This window comes from Callionymus lyra, chromosome 11 (genome assembly GCF_982586985.1).
Source record: "Callionymus lyra chromosome 11, fCalLyr1.hap1.1, whole genome shotgun sequence".
Classification (NCBI taxonomy): Eukaryota; Metazoa; Chordata; class Actinopteri; order Syngnathiformes; family Callionymidae; genus Callionymus; species Callionymus lyra.
The window spans coordinates 12,611,656-12,626,610 of record NC_141828.1 but is presented as its reverse complement, the minus strand read 5'-3'; the positions used below and the strand labels follow the sequence as shown (position 1 = coordinate 12,626,610).

At 38.8% G+C, this 14,955-nt stretch overlaps 2 protein-coding genes and 5 non-coding genes across 10 annotated transcripts in view; 3 read left to right on the top strand and 4 right to left on the bottom strand.

Annotated features, from left to right (window-relative positions):
• LOC148069308 (phosphofurin acidic cluster sorting protein 2) overlaps positions 1-3,578 on the top strand; it is a 50,094-nt gene extending 46,516 nt beyond the window's left edge. For 2 of the 3 annotated variants that reach the window (XM_087802756.1, XM_087802757.1), the window contains one exon: positions 120-3,578. In XM_087802756.1, coding sequence (XP_087658882.1) covers positions 120-235 — 116 coding nt within the window. In that variant the 3' untranslated portion in view covers positions 236-3,578. The remainder of the gene's footprint in view (positions 1-119) is intronic. The other variant, XR_015713001.1, reaches the window with a different exon arrangement.
• mrpl2 (mitochondrial ribosomal protein L2) lies at positions 2,820-9,350 on the bottom strand. Of its 2 annotated transcripts, XM_087802771.1 has the most exons (8): positions 9,272-9,350; positions 8,577-8,658; positions 8,330-8,504; positions 7,029-7,170; positions 6,830-6,945; positions 5,405-5,515; positions 5,255-5,328; positions 2,820-3,819 (listed from the first exon to the last, which is right to left on the bottom strand). In XM_087802771.1, the coding sequence occupies exons 2-8, from the start codon at positions 8,646-8,648 to the stop codon at positions 3,610-3,612; spliced, it is 900 nt and encodes a 299-aa protein (XP_087658897.1). In that variant the 5' UTR covers positions 8,649-8,658; positions 9,272-9,350; the 3' UTR covers positions 2,820-3,609. The 2 variants fall into 2 exon arrangements, with proteins under 2 accessions (XP_087658897.1, XP_087658896.1); XM_087802770.1 differs by having other exon boundaries at positions 8,330-8,658.
• Positions 9,351-9,921: 571 nt separating this feature from the next.
• On the bottom strand, positions 9,922-10,220 carry LOC148069306 (signal recognition particle RNA). The gene has a single exon (XR_015713092.1).
• A 524-nt stretch (positions 10,221-10,744) lies between these two features.
• On the top strand, positions 10,745-11,043 carry LOC148069305 (signal recognition particle RNA). Its single transcript, XR_015713085.1, has one exon.
• Positions 11,044-12,065: 1,022 nt separating this feature from the next.
• Positions 12,066-12,364, bottom strand: LOC148069304 (signal recognition particle RNA). The gene has a single exon (XR_015713083.1).
• A 523-nt stretch (positions 12,365-12,887) lies between these two features.
• LOC148069303 (signal recognition particle RNA) lies at positions 12,888-13,186 on the top strand. Its single transcript, XR_015713089.1, has one exon.
• Positions 13,187-14,203: 1,017 nt separating this feature from the next.
• On the bottom strand, positions 14,204-14,502 carry LOC148069302 (signal recognition particle RNA). The gene has a single exon (XR_015713076.1).
• Positions 14,503-14,955: the final 453 nt, after the last annotated feature.

Below are 14,955 nucleotides of genomic sequence, written 5' to 3'. Positions count from 1 at the left end.
GTCTAAATACAAAATGATTAATCTATAAATTAAGTTAATAAGTTTAGAAGATTAGAAGGCTTCAAAATGTATTTAAAATGACTATTTAATCTAATTTAATCTCCACGTATCTTCTCCAGTCACTATCGATGGCGTGGAGTGGAACGACGTCAAGTTTTTCCAGCTCGCCGCCCAGTGGCCGACACACGTCAAGCACTTCCCAGTAGGAATCTTTGGTTACACGAAGCCCATGTGACCCCTCTCCGCGGAGGAACCGACCCGACTCTCCACTGCACTTGTCTCTCACCCGGAGGCTCCTGAGGGTCCGAGGACGAGCCCCGGGGGGGCAGAAATAGTTTTCCTGTGGAAACCTTTCTGACTCACAACCACAAATGTGTTTTCAAGACACAAATTTCATGTTTGTTGTTTTTCGATGTCGTCGGCTGTTGTTTCTCTCTCTCTACTCTCTTTTTTTTTTTTACACACTACGAACAGAACAAGTACTATTTTGTAAGATTTGTGCTGCCGCCTTGGAGGTTATTTGAGGTTTTCAACTATTTGCCACATTTCTATAACGGCAGCTGTGTTTGCACTTTGTTTTTGTCGACATTTTTTTTATTATTTCTGTGAAATCCTACATTTATTGTGACTATAGACAATGGACGCGTGTGGTGGTGACGTGCAGTGCCGTGTGTTTGTGTGCGAGACTGAAGACTGTGTTGGTGGACAATTGCTGTGAATCCAGACTCACTTCGCCCCCTTTACTTAAACAGGTGGGAAACGATCGCCTTGTTGCTTCAGAAGCAGCAGGTAAACAACTCCAGGAATGTAGCTGTGATACATTAATAATGTTGCTTCAACTTTAAATTTAAGTTTTGCACACCAAGAGTCAGATCAGTGTCACTAAGATGTTGTTTTTTTTTACCTGTCGCCAGGTAACAGTTTGTCAGTTCAGACTTCACTTCATCCAGATTTGACGAGCGGAGCCTGAGATGTAACGTCTTGCAGCGGGACGACAGGAGGAAGACAGGTAGCCTTATTAAGAAACACGCGTGTGGAACTCTAAATCTGGCCTGTCCTGTTGGTAAACATGCATTTTTAGTTTGGCCTGCAAGTCACCTTTGACCTCGAGGGTCATTCTACAAAACTGGTGCCATTTTTTTTTGTTTAATCCTGCAAGAAAATGTTATTTTGAGAAATGAATGTTGTCTAAAAAACATTCTGTATTTTCCTCCTTAGTTATCGTCATTTTTACCACCACATAACAAATGCAAAAATAGATTCTAAATCATGTTTCCCTGTTGTAACATTTTTCTCAAATATTTATGAGAATCTATAGTTTTGTTATTTAATTTGATATTTCCAAAATGTATAATTTCCATCAACAAACTGTTTAATGGAGGTTCAATTTCACCTCAGAGTTACTGCTGCTGGCACTTTTGTCTACTAGCTTAGCAAGCAACTACACTATTTTGTTTAAAATGTACTTCACTTAACAATACAGTACAAATATATTTAATATATTTTCAGTCGCTCAACCTACTATGTGATACAGATGTGTAACAATAAGCTTGAAAGACCAACAAAAAGAGCAAATAAATAACATAAAACGAGGCGGTAATTAGTGGTGATGGTCTGATGAAGCTTCATGAAGCAGTGTCATTATTGTCAGAGTCCACTAGATGGCGGTCTCTTACTATTTCAACTGATTGCCTCTACTGGCCTCTGAAAAACATGACACTGCTTCCTGAAGCTTCATCAGACCATCACTAGTTTTTAGCCGGCTTGAGACCTTGGCTCCTGCAAGTGTTTGAAACAGTGTCTTTGCAAAAAAAAAAGGTCAAACAGTTACAGTATAATTAAATTAAGTAAATAAAAGTTTGGATTTAACAAAATATATATATTTTTTATTTTATTTGCTAGTTCTATGAAAGGCTTTTTGGCTAATCCTTTTATGGTAACTTGAAAAATGAATTTATATTTTAAATTAAACATGTAATTAAAACCATTTGAATTGTTTTTCCTTAAGTTCAAGAGAGCTCAGGAATTGGACACTAAAGGCACCAGTTGCGTAGAAAGTCTTCTCCTGCTCCTCGTGGTTCTTCTCCACGTCTCTGGAGCGTTTTCTCTTCCTTTCGCCTGAACATATCGGGGTCAGTTTCTCACCTCGACATCACACGTTAAGGGTCAACCATCCCAACTGGACGCCGTCTTTGAAAATCGGGGTTGATGTCATGTCACCTTCAGCACTTGTGTCAAGGTCAAAACCCCCCCGTTGCTCCTCGGGGAGCAGGTCAACACATGGATCCATTTAGACGGTGTGTAGGAAGGTGATGAGGAAGTACCGTTTCTAATCCACTCTCTCGCGCCATCTTTTCATTTCAACATGGCCGCCCTCTCGCCCCCCCCCCCCCCCCCCCCCCCCAGATGTGCTTTGACGTGCCAAAGCTTGTTCTTCAGCCCGACCACACCGGCGTGAAAAAGGAAAAAAAAGAAAAAAAAAGATGCATATAGTGTATGCGTGTCTCCCCAGTATTAACGTGACTGATCGTTCACAGTGTAACCAACAATTAAACATCGTTGTCGTTTTTGAAAAAAATAGCAAAAATGTTGTTCAGTATTTGAAAGTCCGACTTGAAACAAAAACTATTGTAGAAATATTGACAAGGTGTTTTTTTTTTTGCCAGACATCTGAGTCACTGCCTGTGTGTGTGTGTGTGTGTGTGTGTGCGTTACATGTTTGATGGTACTCCTTGAATAGTGTTGACGTGAACCTTTTTTTGCAATAGGAAAAACCTTCAGACAAAAGGGCCTTCGTTTTTGTCGCTTCTTTTTATATCTAAAGTGGAGACATACAAGCTTTGATAGGCTGGCTTTTGTAGAACTGTATAGAAATCTATATACAAAAAAAAATGTATTCTTGTCCATTTAGACTCGCCCTTCCACTCAAATAAAAATAAAAAAAGCACAAATCTTTATTTCTAGATGCCAAATATAAACGACCTATAAACGCCGCCCTCGTATTTATGATGCACTTTTTACACATTGCTCAAATTGGGATAATGTTTGGAGTTGAAGTGACGACGAAATGAAACCACTACCTAAAGAGGGGGTTCTCATCGTTGGGTGTGTTTGGTGGGGTGGGGGAGGGGGGGGACATCGTGGCTGTCTGTTACTTTGTTTTTTTTGCCAGATGATGTCGAACCCGCAGCCGTCTGGGAATCGGCCTCTTTAAAAAAAAAAATGAAAAAAAAAAGTGTATTTCAATGTATTAGACCTCATTCTGTTCTGCCCTGAATCTAGAGGTAGCATGGGGGGCGTTTCACGAGCCGGGCTTGACAAACACTGGTCGCCCCTGACGCTTAAAAAAAAAAAAAAAAAAAACGCCGCCCGGTGTCTTTGCACAACTAAAAAAAACCAACACAAAAACAAACAAAAAAAGAAACATGACAGTATTTTTAAATCTACCACTAAACTATGGGTTAACTCTGCATGTTTTATTATAGTTGTAAATATGTTTGGGATTTTTATATTGTTTTTTTCTTTCCATGCTCTCACAAGCAGTTGTGTTAAATAAAATTTTTAATCTTCTGTAGAAAGCGACTTTTTTTATTTTATTCACAGCGTCACTCATTTGCCGACGACCGAGGGGATGTTGACGAAGTTCTTCATGGGGGGGAGGGGTCTGATCTTGCGTCCGGCCCAGCCGCCCTTCCTCTGGAACAGGCCGCTCGAGGGCCGCTTGCCCAGCCAGCGGTTCCGCCCGGCTTTCCCGATGATCCGCTTGTTGTGGTCGATGTTGGACACGCGGCCCACGGTGACCACGCAGGTCTCCTGGACCTGAGGGGGTGAGAACACTGAGCTCGATTAGCTGCTCCAGTGAAGGTCTAACGGTCTCCAGCAGAGTCTTAATGTCTTAGAGACCGTCCTACAAAACTGACTGGAAACTAGTGATGGTCTGAAGAAGCTTCATGAAGCAGTGTCATGTTGTTTAGAGGTCAGTAGGTGGCGCCATCAGTTTAAAAATGATGTGATGTTTCATTAGAACAGTTGTTCAAAACAAAGGGAAAATAGTGCAGATACCGCCATCTAGTGGACTCTGAAAATAATGACAGTGCTTCATTGCCCATAATAATAATAATCTTCAGATTTTTCTAAATTAACGTATATTTATCTCATTCGTAGTCATTCAAATGTAATTTATATTTGTGTGTTTTTTTCCTCTTTTCTTTGGACCCATACTTTTTAAACCCAACTACCTGACATACCTGGTATAGTTAGCTGTGCGTGTGTGTGTGTGTGTGTGTGTATATATGCCGTCCATAATAATCTTACTGAATTTACAATTTTTAGACTTTTCAAATGTATTTTTTACATCATTCTTTGTAATTTTAATGTATTTTCCATTATGTTTTTTTCTTTCCTTTAAACCCTGACTACAGTCAGTATTTCATTTTATTTTCAACCTCGAGTTTCAAATGTAATGTTTGGAGTAGTGTCATGTTGTTTAGAGGTCAGTAGGTGGCGCCATCAGTTTAAAAATTATGTGATGTTTCATTAGAACAGTTGTTCAAGACCAAGGGAAAAATAGTGCAGAGACCGCCATCTAGTGGACTCTGAAAATAAAGACACCGTTTCATTGCCCATAATAATCTCTTCATATTTTTTTTAATTAACGTATTTTTTATCGCATTCGTAGTCATTCAAATGTAATTTTTATTTATGTTTTTTTTTCCTCTTTTCTTTCATACTTTTCAAACCCAACTACCTGACATACCTGGTATAGTTAGGTGTGTGTGTGTGTATATATATATATATGTATATATGCTGTCCATAATAATCCACCTGAATTTACCATCTTCAGACTTTTCAAATGTATTTTTTATATCATTCTGTGTCATTTAAATGTATTTTCTATGATGTTTTTTTCTTTCCTTTAAACCCTGACTACAGTCAGTATTTCATTTTTTTTTTCCTCAACCCCTCGAGTTTCAAATGTAATGTTTGGAGTAGTGTCATGTTGTTTAGAGGTCAGTAGGTGGCGCCATCAGTTTAAAAATGATGTGACGTTTCATTGGACCAGTTGTTCAAGACAAAGGAAAATAGTGCAGAGACCGCCATCTAGTGGACTCTGAAAATAATGACACTGCTTCATGAAGCTTCATCAGACCATCACTAGTTAAATAATTAAATCGAATCATGTTTTACTCATAATATGATACAAACGTATCATTAAAGTTTTAAACAACTCTTTCAATTAAACTCGTGCGCTCACCTGAACCTGCAGTTTGGACGGGAGTTGGACGATCGCCGCTCCGTTCACTTTGCGCAGCAGAACTCCACTAGTTCCTGAAAACATCGATCATAAGTCAATCCTGGACTACGTTGTAACTGCATCCGAAATAAAAATTTCCACGTTACTGACCTGCTGCTCTGATGTATTTGGAGCCGTTTCCAGGCTGGAGCTCCAGGTTGTTGACCAGTGATCCCACGGGAAGAGCCCCCAGAGGGTAGGCGTCTCCTTCGTTGGCCAAGACTGGAGCCGATCAGATCAGATGGTGTTAATTGCAAGTATTATAAACGCAACATAGGATTTTCTGTGGTGTTGACGGTGCCGTTCACAGGGATCCCAGTTACGTATAATTAAATTAGATAAATTGTAAATCACTACGGGACAGAGTTGAGGAATTGTTGGACATTATTCAAAACCATTACATTTTTCATAGTAAATCATAAATGGAGTCTCATTCGGGAAATTATCTAATACCTTCTTGGTTGACAACCAGGTGAAAAATTATCAATCAAAACAACTTTTTTTTCTTGGTCTCAAATTTGAAAATATTTAATATAATTAAATTAAAATGAATATAATTAATAATATTTGATAATTGATTTGTAGCGTCATAAACCTGTCAAAGACAACTAAAATATCAATTATACATTTCTCCAAAATTCTACATTCAAACTTAAACCTGACATTTTTTTTGATAGATATGGCAAACAAATCTAATAAATAATTTTAAAATATATATTAAATCGTGGATTTTAAACAGGGCCTAGTACAGACCTGGGCAAAGTGCGGCCCTTTGACAGTATTTATGCGGCCCTCCTAATGTCAAAGTATGATCATGTATAAATGGTTCTAATGCATTAACAAATGTATTTACTATTCATTTACATTTCAACATAACACTTATTTACTTTTTGTGTGTAATTTTATGAATAAATATTAATCCCTCAAAACATTTTTAGTTAGTTGAAGAAATGCTTTGAAAGAAACTCATATATATATATATATATATATATATATATATACAAGAATAAAATTGCAGCTTATTTAGCTTAATAAAAGTCACATCCTAATGACGAATGTCTTTTTTGGGGGGATTTTTTCGTCTCTTTTTGCTTGACGGCCCCTTACAACATTCACAGAATTGAATGTGGCCCCTTGAAGAATTATAATTGCCCACCCCTGGCCTCGTATGACTGTGATAATGAAAAGTTTTCAAGGCAGAAGGAAAAGGTTCTGCTTGGCGGATCATTTGTCTCTATATGTGTAAGTAGTGATGCTGTAATGAAAGATAGACCCGCCTTATGTTGCTCCTGATTGGTTGACATTGCGTGGTGCCTTCTGTGATTGGCCAGTTTTACTCAGAAAGGATCATTTTGTCATTTAAAACATTAATACAGAGTGATAGATTGGAAAATATAAGTGTGAGGAATGAAGTGTGTCGTGTGGTGTAAGGTTAAAAGTGCTCGACTCTCACGCCAAGAGTGTGACGCTTCATCGATACGAACATCGAACAAAACTGACATCAGTTTAACAGTGTTAAAAAAAACATCTTCACACCTGCCATGCGTCCGATCGTTCCAGACGTCTTGATGACGTCTCCAGCCTGCATGTTCTCCGTCGCTATGATCCATCTTTTACGGTTTCCCCCGGCGATGAGGGCGATGTCGGCCGACCTGCATAACAGCATCAACTCTTTCAGCAATCGACTCAAATGTGTGTGTGTGTGTGTGTGTGTGAGAGAGACGGCTGGACTGACCTGCACGGATCATAGCGCACTTCGACGACCTTCTCTTCGAAGTCCAGGCCCTCCTTCTGGGGTTCGTAGCGCAGCCGTTGGAAATCGATCATCCTGTATCTCTGTTTGTGGCCCCCGCCGATGCCGTGGGTTTTGATTTTTCCTGGAGTTGAAGATAAACTCTAGTCAACGTACTTCACACTGAATCCATCTTTAGCTCAGGGGGGGTGGGGTCAAACTCAGTCCCACCAGGAGCCAAAATATTTTTGACATTAAATATAGCCATTTCTTTTCACTATCCTGTATCAATATTCGACAGAACTGTATCCATATTTATAGAGAAATATCAACTTTCTAGTCATTAACCGTATTTTCCGCACTATCATTTCTCAAAAAAAGTGCGCCTTATAATCCGGAGCACCTTATATTTGAACATTAACTGGTGGGTGACTTGTTTACAAACACTTTCATGACTCTGCACTGACTGAGCCGACCGTGCCGACACGCCGTGGGCGGGATTACGTCATTGCATCATCACGGCGCACGTCACATCATTGCGGACGTCTATGGAGTAAGATTACCGCCACCGTTTTACGCGAGTGCGTCTTGGTTGTTGTACACAATGCGCTCTAGCTGTCATACACGCGCTCAACTTCTCTGCTGCTCACTCAACATTTATCTGCTCACAACACCTGTCTCACACGCTGCTGCTTGAAGCCTTTTAAACATCATTTGAACATCGTTACCATGTGAGTGAACGGAGTTGTCAGAACGCTTAATAAAGTTTGACTTTATCTGACTGTTTTGTTGACATTCCCTTTAGCACAGCTTTATCTAGTGGATGCATAACGCAACCCCAGTCAAACGTTTGAATGTATCTTTTATTCTATGCGTCTTATAATCCGGTGCGCCTAATAGTGCAGTAAATACGGTAATTCTTAATTAGGTTTTGCCTCGTTACATCCTATGCAGCTAAAAGAACAAATCCCACAAGATCCCAGCGATGACTGAGGACGAGAGGATACAGTGGACTCCAGCAGCTTTTAAAACTGATGTTTGGACATATTTTGGTTATAAAACGAATGAAAGCAAAGAAAACTCATCAAGAGTCAACTGGTTTGTAAATACTGCAATGCCAGAGTCAAGTACTCGACACTACTAGGGTTATATGCTTGTTACTAAAGTATCGCAATTTATCGTTGCCCCTGTATCGTGAGACAAATCGTATCGTTAGATTCTTACATATACACACACCTTATAATCAACATGAATTCATTGACAAAGTGCCATTTCTATTTCTACATCCACAGCAGCAAACCGACCTGTGTGATCTCTCCCGCCCGTCTTCTTCACGCCGATGGGTCTGATGGTGTATTTCTCCCTGATATTCCAGAACGTCCTGTTCTGGTCCAGGTGGGTCGTGGTGAAGAAGCCTCTGCTCGCTCCGGCTGCGCCCGACACACCTGCCCACGGTGTCGGCTGCGACTGCACCACCGCCTGAACACACGAAACGTTGAGGTGTAAAGATGCATGACGGACGCTCTCGCCCCGGACAACTGCTCCACTTACCTGAGACAGGACAGGTGCATGCTGGGAGACGGTGAGCGAGCGGAGCGCTCTGGTCAGACACGACAACGTCATCAGGGGTTTCCTGTCCAACGACATTGAAGAACGTGGAAGTTTCTGGATTAATGACTAAACATGTTGGTTTCTTATAGTAAAAGATAATCAGATACATTTGTGTCGCTATCAAATGAGATAAGTATCACATTTGCTGCTATAATATTACATAAAGATACAAAATATTAAACTATTTTATCTAACATTAAGGAGAGATTAAAATACACTTTATGTACAGTCCTTTCAATTAAATTTATACTTATAACGGCGTATTTATATTGCACATTAAACGGTATTTTATTGAATTTTATTAATACATACTGTGAACACGACAACATAATCCTGTGCTGTGTTTACAGTCCTGGCTATTAACGTTTTCTGTTTCTAATACAGACATGGTTGAACACAGTCGTAGCTGTTTATCCGGAAACAATGTTCACGAAATATACTTGAATAATGGTCGCATGTATTTGTTTAAGTTTGCAGAGGAAATGTTTTTAAAACCTGTACTTAGCATCCGGATAAACATGAGCCGGTTCTTTGGCTTTAGCTCGATTTAAATGTTATAATTAAAGCTATGTTTGATTGTTTTTTAAAACATGTTGCACTAAACAAACGGCACGATCGAAAGTTAAATTCCAAACCTTAAAGAAGAGATTTCATCCCAGTTCTTTCCCTTCGTCCTTCACTGTTAATGTTAACACGCCGTGTCGCGGACTGATGACGTCGGCGAAGACCGCAAGAGGAAATGAGAGAAATAACTTTTATTCGAACATATATTTGGATTAATGATTATGTATAAATGCTACTGAAGGCAAAGTTTTATAAAAATATTTTTAAAATCATTTTAATGGAGTGTTATGGTAGCAATTCTAATTGTATCCAGATGATGGCGGTGTTGGTACAAAACTAATCCTGGTCGCTTTAAATTTAAAGTAATAAAGAAGTTAAGATACAAACTGAAATAAAATATTTTCTGTAACAGAAATAAAACATTTTAAACACACCCGGCTAGTGGAGTAATCGATCATCTCGTTTTTAGAATACATGATCCCACCAGAACGCATTATATTGACTTTTTTTATTTCTTGCAACTAAATGTTTATTGTTTACTTAAAAAAATAATATTTATATATACATAGTAATTGTAATACCATTCCTGTCCAGGTGGGGTCAGTGTTACAGTGATGACAATAATGTGTTTGTTGGGATTATAATGTAAGATGAATAAATGAATGTTGATCAGTGAAGAAACACACATGAGTTTGTGATATTAAAGTCAGCAGAGAGAGTGAAAAGATGAAGTCTTGCTGTGTCACTCAGGCTGCACTACAGTGTCTGCTCACAGGTGTGATCCCACTACTGATCAGCACGGGGGCTTTGACCTGCTCCGTTTCCGACCTGGGCCGGTGCACCCCTCCTTAGACCACCTGCTGGTTCTGAGCTCCCCCAGAAGCACCATATGGACACGGACCTTAGTGTGGACACCTGATCAACAAAGTCCACTGCAGCTCAGATCTCCTGAACTCAAACCATCCTCCAGTCTCAGCCTCCCAGTCACCTGGATTACAGGTGTGCGCCACCACACCCTGCTGATGGACTCACTGATCTGATGGTGTTTAACGTTGAGGGTCCATGATGATCATGGATCCAGAGGATGGACACTATCTGAAAAAAAAAGTATTTTTCAGTAAACTTAGTAAATTGTACATTTATTTATTATGTATTTGTAAAAGTATTTATTAAGATTCAAATGTCCAGAGAGTAGAAGTATGGAACATTTGAAGTGTAAGAATTTTGAAATTAATAAGTAAATATATATGATCTGTTGTTCACTCGATTCTAAATCCCTGAAGATCTGAATACAGCAGTTGATAGACAGACAGACGAAGCTAGTTAAATAAAACTGAATTGATCCCTAAGTTGAAAAAAACATACAATAAGGAATTTATTGTTTAAAATTTAGAATTTATTTAGTGTCTGAAAGTGAACTCAAGAACTTATCGATAAGAAAAAAAACTAACTTTTTAAAAAATCAATGCTGTCCTCAGTACACAAATATGAAGTGACGTCATGAACCCTGAGTTACAAACAGCATCAGATCAGTGAGTCCATCAGCCGGGTGTGGTGGCGCACACCTGTAATCCAGGTGACTGGGAGGCTGAGACTGGAGGATGGTTTGAGTTCAGGAGATCTGAGCTGCAGTGGACTGTGTTGATCAGGTGTCCACACTAAGGTCCGTGTCCATATGGTGCTTCTGGGGGAGCTCAGAACCAGCAGGTGGTCTAAGGAGGGGTGCACCGGCCCAGGTCGGAAACGGAGCAGGTCAAAGCCCCCGTGCTGATCAGTAGTGGGATCACACCTGTGAGCAGACACTGTAGTGCAGCCTGAGTGACACAGCAAGACTTCATCTTTTCACTCTCTCTGCTGACTTTAATATCACAAACTCATCTTTGTTTCTTCACTGATCAACATTTATTAATCTTACATTATAATATCAACAAACTCATTATTGTCATCGATGTAACACTGACACCACCTGGACAGGTACGGTATTATGATGACTCACACCAGCAAACTATTAATAAACACATTAATTTGTTTTATCTTTTTCAAAGATTAAAATGTATTGACTATTAAATGAGTTGATTCTTAATATGTAAATAAAAAGTAATACAATCATTTAAACAAATCACCATAGGTAGAAAATGTTAAATTCATTGTTATTATTTTACCCACAACAAATTATCTGTTTGTAGTCCATTTAAAAGTTTTACTTTTTTTTCTTATCGATTGCTCAAGTCTTGATGTTATAAAAAGCATAAAGCAACATATTTGCAACATTCAACGTCACAAGACTACACTTTATAACTATCTAAACGTTGCGTTGTCCAGGAGGAGGCGCTGTTGCTCGTGAAATAGTCGTGCACTGTTTGATTTTGACGGAAGGAAGAAGAGAGGTAAGAAGAATCTTCTCTCAGGTGATAAACTAAAGTTAGTGATGATCCAGAGAAAGTGAAAAGATAAAGTCTCTCTGTGTCACTCATAATGTCAAGACTTGAGCAGTAGATCAGAAAACAATTGATCATTTTACTACATGTTTAACTCAAATAAAAACAGTGATTATATGTTAATAATTATTAAATTAACATTTTAATAATGAACTGTTTTAACGTATTTTTACTTTTTATTTACATATTTATAATCAGCTTATTTCATAGTCATTACATTCTCGTCCATTTAAAAAATGAAATAAATGAATGTCTTTATTGTTTGTCTGTGTGAGTAATTGTAATCCTGTACCTGTCCAGGTGGGGTCAGTGTTACAGTGATGACAATAATGGGTTTGTTGGGATTATAATGTAAGATTAATAAATGAAAGTTGATCAGTGAAGAAACAAACATGAGTTTGTGATATTAAAGTCAGCAGAGAGAGTGAAAAGATGAAGTCTTGCTGTGTCACTCAGGCTGCACTACAGTGTCTGCTCACAGGTGTGATCCCACTACTGATCAGCACGGGGGCTTTGACCTGCTCCGTTTCCGACCTGGGCCGGTGCACCCCTCCTTAGACCACCTGCTGGTTCTGAGCTCCCCCAGAAGCACCATATGGACACGGACCTTAGTGTGGACACCTGATCAACACAGTCCACTGCAGCTCAGATCTCCTGAACTCAAACCATCCTCCAGTCTCAGCCTCCCAGTCACCTGGATTACAGGTGTGCGCCACCACACCCGGCTGATGGACTCACTGATCTGATGCTGTTTGGAGTTGAGGGTCCATGATGTCACTGGATCCAGAGGACGGCATTGATTTGAAAAAAAAAGTATCTTTAGTAAACTTAGTAAATTGTACATTTATTTATTATGTATTGGTAAAAGTATTTATTAAGATTCAAATGTCCAGAGAGAAGTATGGAACATTTCAAATGTAAGAATTTTGAAATTAATAAATAAATATATATGATCTGTTGTTCACTCGATTCTAAATCCCAGAAGATCTGAATACAGCAGCTGATAGACAGACAGACGAAGATAGTTAATTAAAACTGAATTGATCTCTAAGTGGAAAAAAAACATACAATATTGAATTTATTTTAAAATTTAAAATGTATTGTACGTGTCTGAAAGTGAACTCAAGAATTGATCGATAATAAAAAAATGAACATTTTTTTCAAATGAATGCTGTCCTCAGGATCCAAATATGAACAGCAACGTCATGAACCCTGAGTTACAAACACCATCAGATCAGTGAGTCCATCAGCCGGGTGTGGTGGCTCACACCTGTAATCCAGGTGACTGGGAGGCTGAGACTGGAGGATGGTTTGAGTTCAGGAGATCTGAGCTGCAGTGGACTGTGTTGATCAGGTGTCCACACTAAGGTCCGTGTCCATATGGTGCTTCTGGGGGAGCTCAGAACCAGCAGGTGGTCTAAGGAGGGGTGCACCGGCCCAGGTCGGAAACGGAGCAGGTCAAAGCCCCCGTGCTGATCAGTAGTGGGATCACACCTGTGAGCAGACACTGTAGTGCAGCCTGAGTGACACAGCAATACTTCATCTTTTCTCTCTCTCTGCTGACTTTAATATCACAAACTCATGTTTGTTTCTTCACTGATCAACATTTATTAATCTTACATTATAATATCAACAAACTCATTATTGTCATCGATGTAACACTGACCCCACCTGGACAGGTACGGTATTACGATGACTCACACCAGCAAACTATTAATAAACACATTAATTTGTTTTCTCTTTTTCAAAGATTAAAATGTATTGACTATTCAATTAGTTGATTCTTAATATGTAAATAAAAAGTAATGAAATCATTAAAAAGAATTCACCATATGTAGAAAACGTTAAATTAATTATATTTATTTTACCACAAGTAACTAAGTTTTAGTCCACTTAAAAGTTTTACTTTTTTTCTTATCGATTGCTCAAGTCTTGATGTTATAAAAGGCAAAAAAGCAACATATTTGCAACATTCAACGTCACAAGATTACACTTTATAACTATCTAAACTTTGCGTTGTCCAGGAGAAGGCGCTGTTGCTCGTGAAATAGTCGTGCACTGTTTGATTTTGACAGAAGGAAGAAGAGAGGTAAGAAGCATCTTCTCTGACGTGATCAGATAAAGTTAGTGATGATCCAGAGAAATTGAAAAGATAAAGTCTCTGTGTCACTCATAATGTCAAGACTTGAGCAGTAGATCAGAAAACAATTGATCATTTTACTACATGTTTAACTCAAATAAAAACAGTGATTATATGTTAATAATTATTAAATTAACATTTTAATAATGAACTGTTTTAATGTATTTTTACTTTTTGTTTACATATTTATAATCAGCTTATTTCATAGTCATTACATTCTAATCCATTTAAAAAATGAAATAAATGAATGTCTTTATTGTTTGTCTGTGTGAGTAATTGTAATACTGCACCTGTACAGGAGGGGTCAGTGTTACAGTGATGACAATAATGGGTTTGTTGGGATTATAATGTAAGATGAATAAATGAATGTTGATCAGTGAAGAAACAAACATGAGTTTGTGATATTAAAGTCAGCAGAGAGAGTGAAAAGATGAAGTCTTGCTGTGTCACTCAGGCTGCACTACAGTGTCTGCTCACAGGTGTGATCCCACTACTGATCAGCGCGGGGGCTTTGACCTGCTCCGTTTCCGACCTGGGCCGGTGCACCCCTCCTTAGACCACCTGCTGGTTCTGAGCTCCCCCAGAAGCACCATATGGACACGGACCTTAGTGTGGACACCTGATCAACACAGTCCACTGCAGCTCAGATCTCCTGAACTCAAACCATCCTCCAGTCTCAGCCTCCCAGTCACCTGGATTACAGGTGTGCGCCACCACACCCGGCTGATGGACTCACTGATCTACGGGGATTTGGAATTTAGGGACAATGACCAAATGGGGAAATATTTGATTAATAATTGACTTCTAAATTAATTGAAAATTTAAATACATTGTCAGATTATTTGATAATGGTGCTTGATTCTGTTTTTTTCTGTTGCTTATTTTATGTGTTGTATTATTTCATTCTGTACTGACACCACATACAAAATCCCATGTTGTGTTTACAACACTGGCAATAAAAGTTTATGGTGTGATTGATATGTAATGTCGACCTTTCCCAGTAGAAGGTGCTGTTGCTCCTTAAATGATCTTTGTCTTTTGATTTTAAAATCCATACCAATGAAGGTAATTTTAATGTTTTTTCTTTTGATAACATCCACAAGGTTCCTCGGCAGAGTCACGAAATAAAAGTACACCGATTAGAAAATTACTCTGAATCATTGTGTAACTGATAGAA

What these genes read in the sequence shown, in the direction of transcription:
- mrpl2 (XM_087802770.1), bottom strand. Translation starts at nt 8,648, where the DNA reads ATGACGTTGTCGTGTCTGACCAGAGCGCTCCGCTCGCTCACCGTCTCC. An exon ending in AACGATCGGACGCATGGCAG is followed by an intron (nt 5,516 to 6,829) that starts GTGTGAAGATGT and finishes GATCGGCTCCAG; the next exon opens with TCTTGGCCAACGAAGGAGAC. An exon ending in CGTCCAAACTGCAGGTTCAG is followed by an intron (nt 3,820 to 5,254) that starts GTGAGCGCACGA and finishes TCACCCCCTCAG; the next exon opens with GTCCAGGAGACCTGCGTGGT.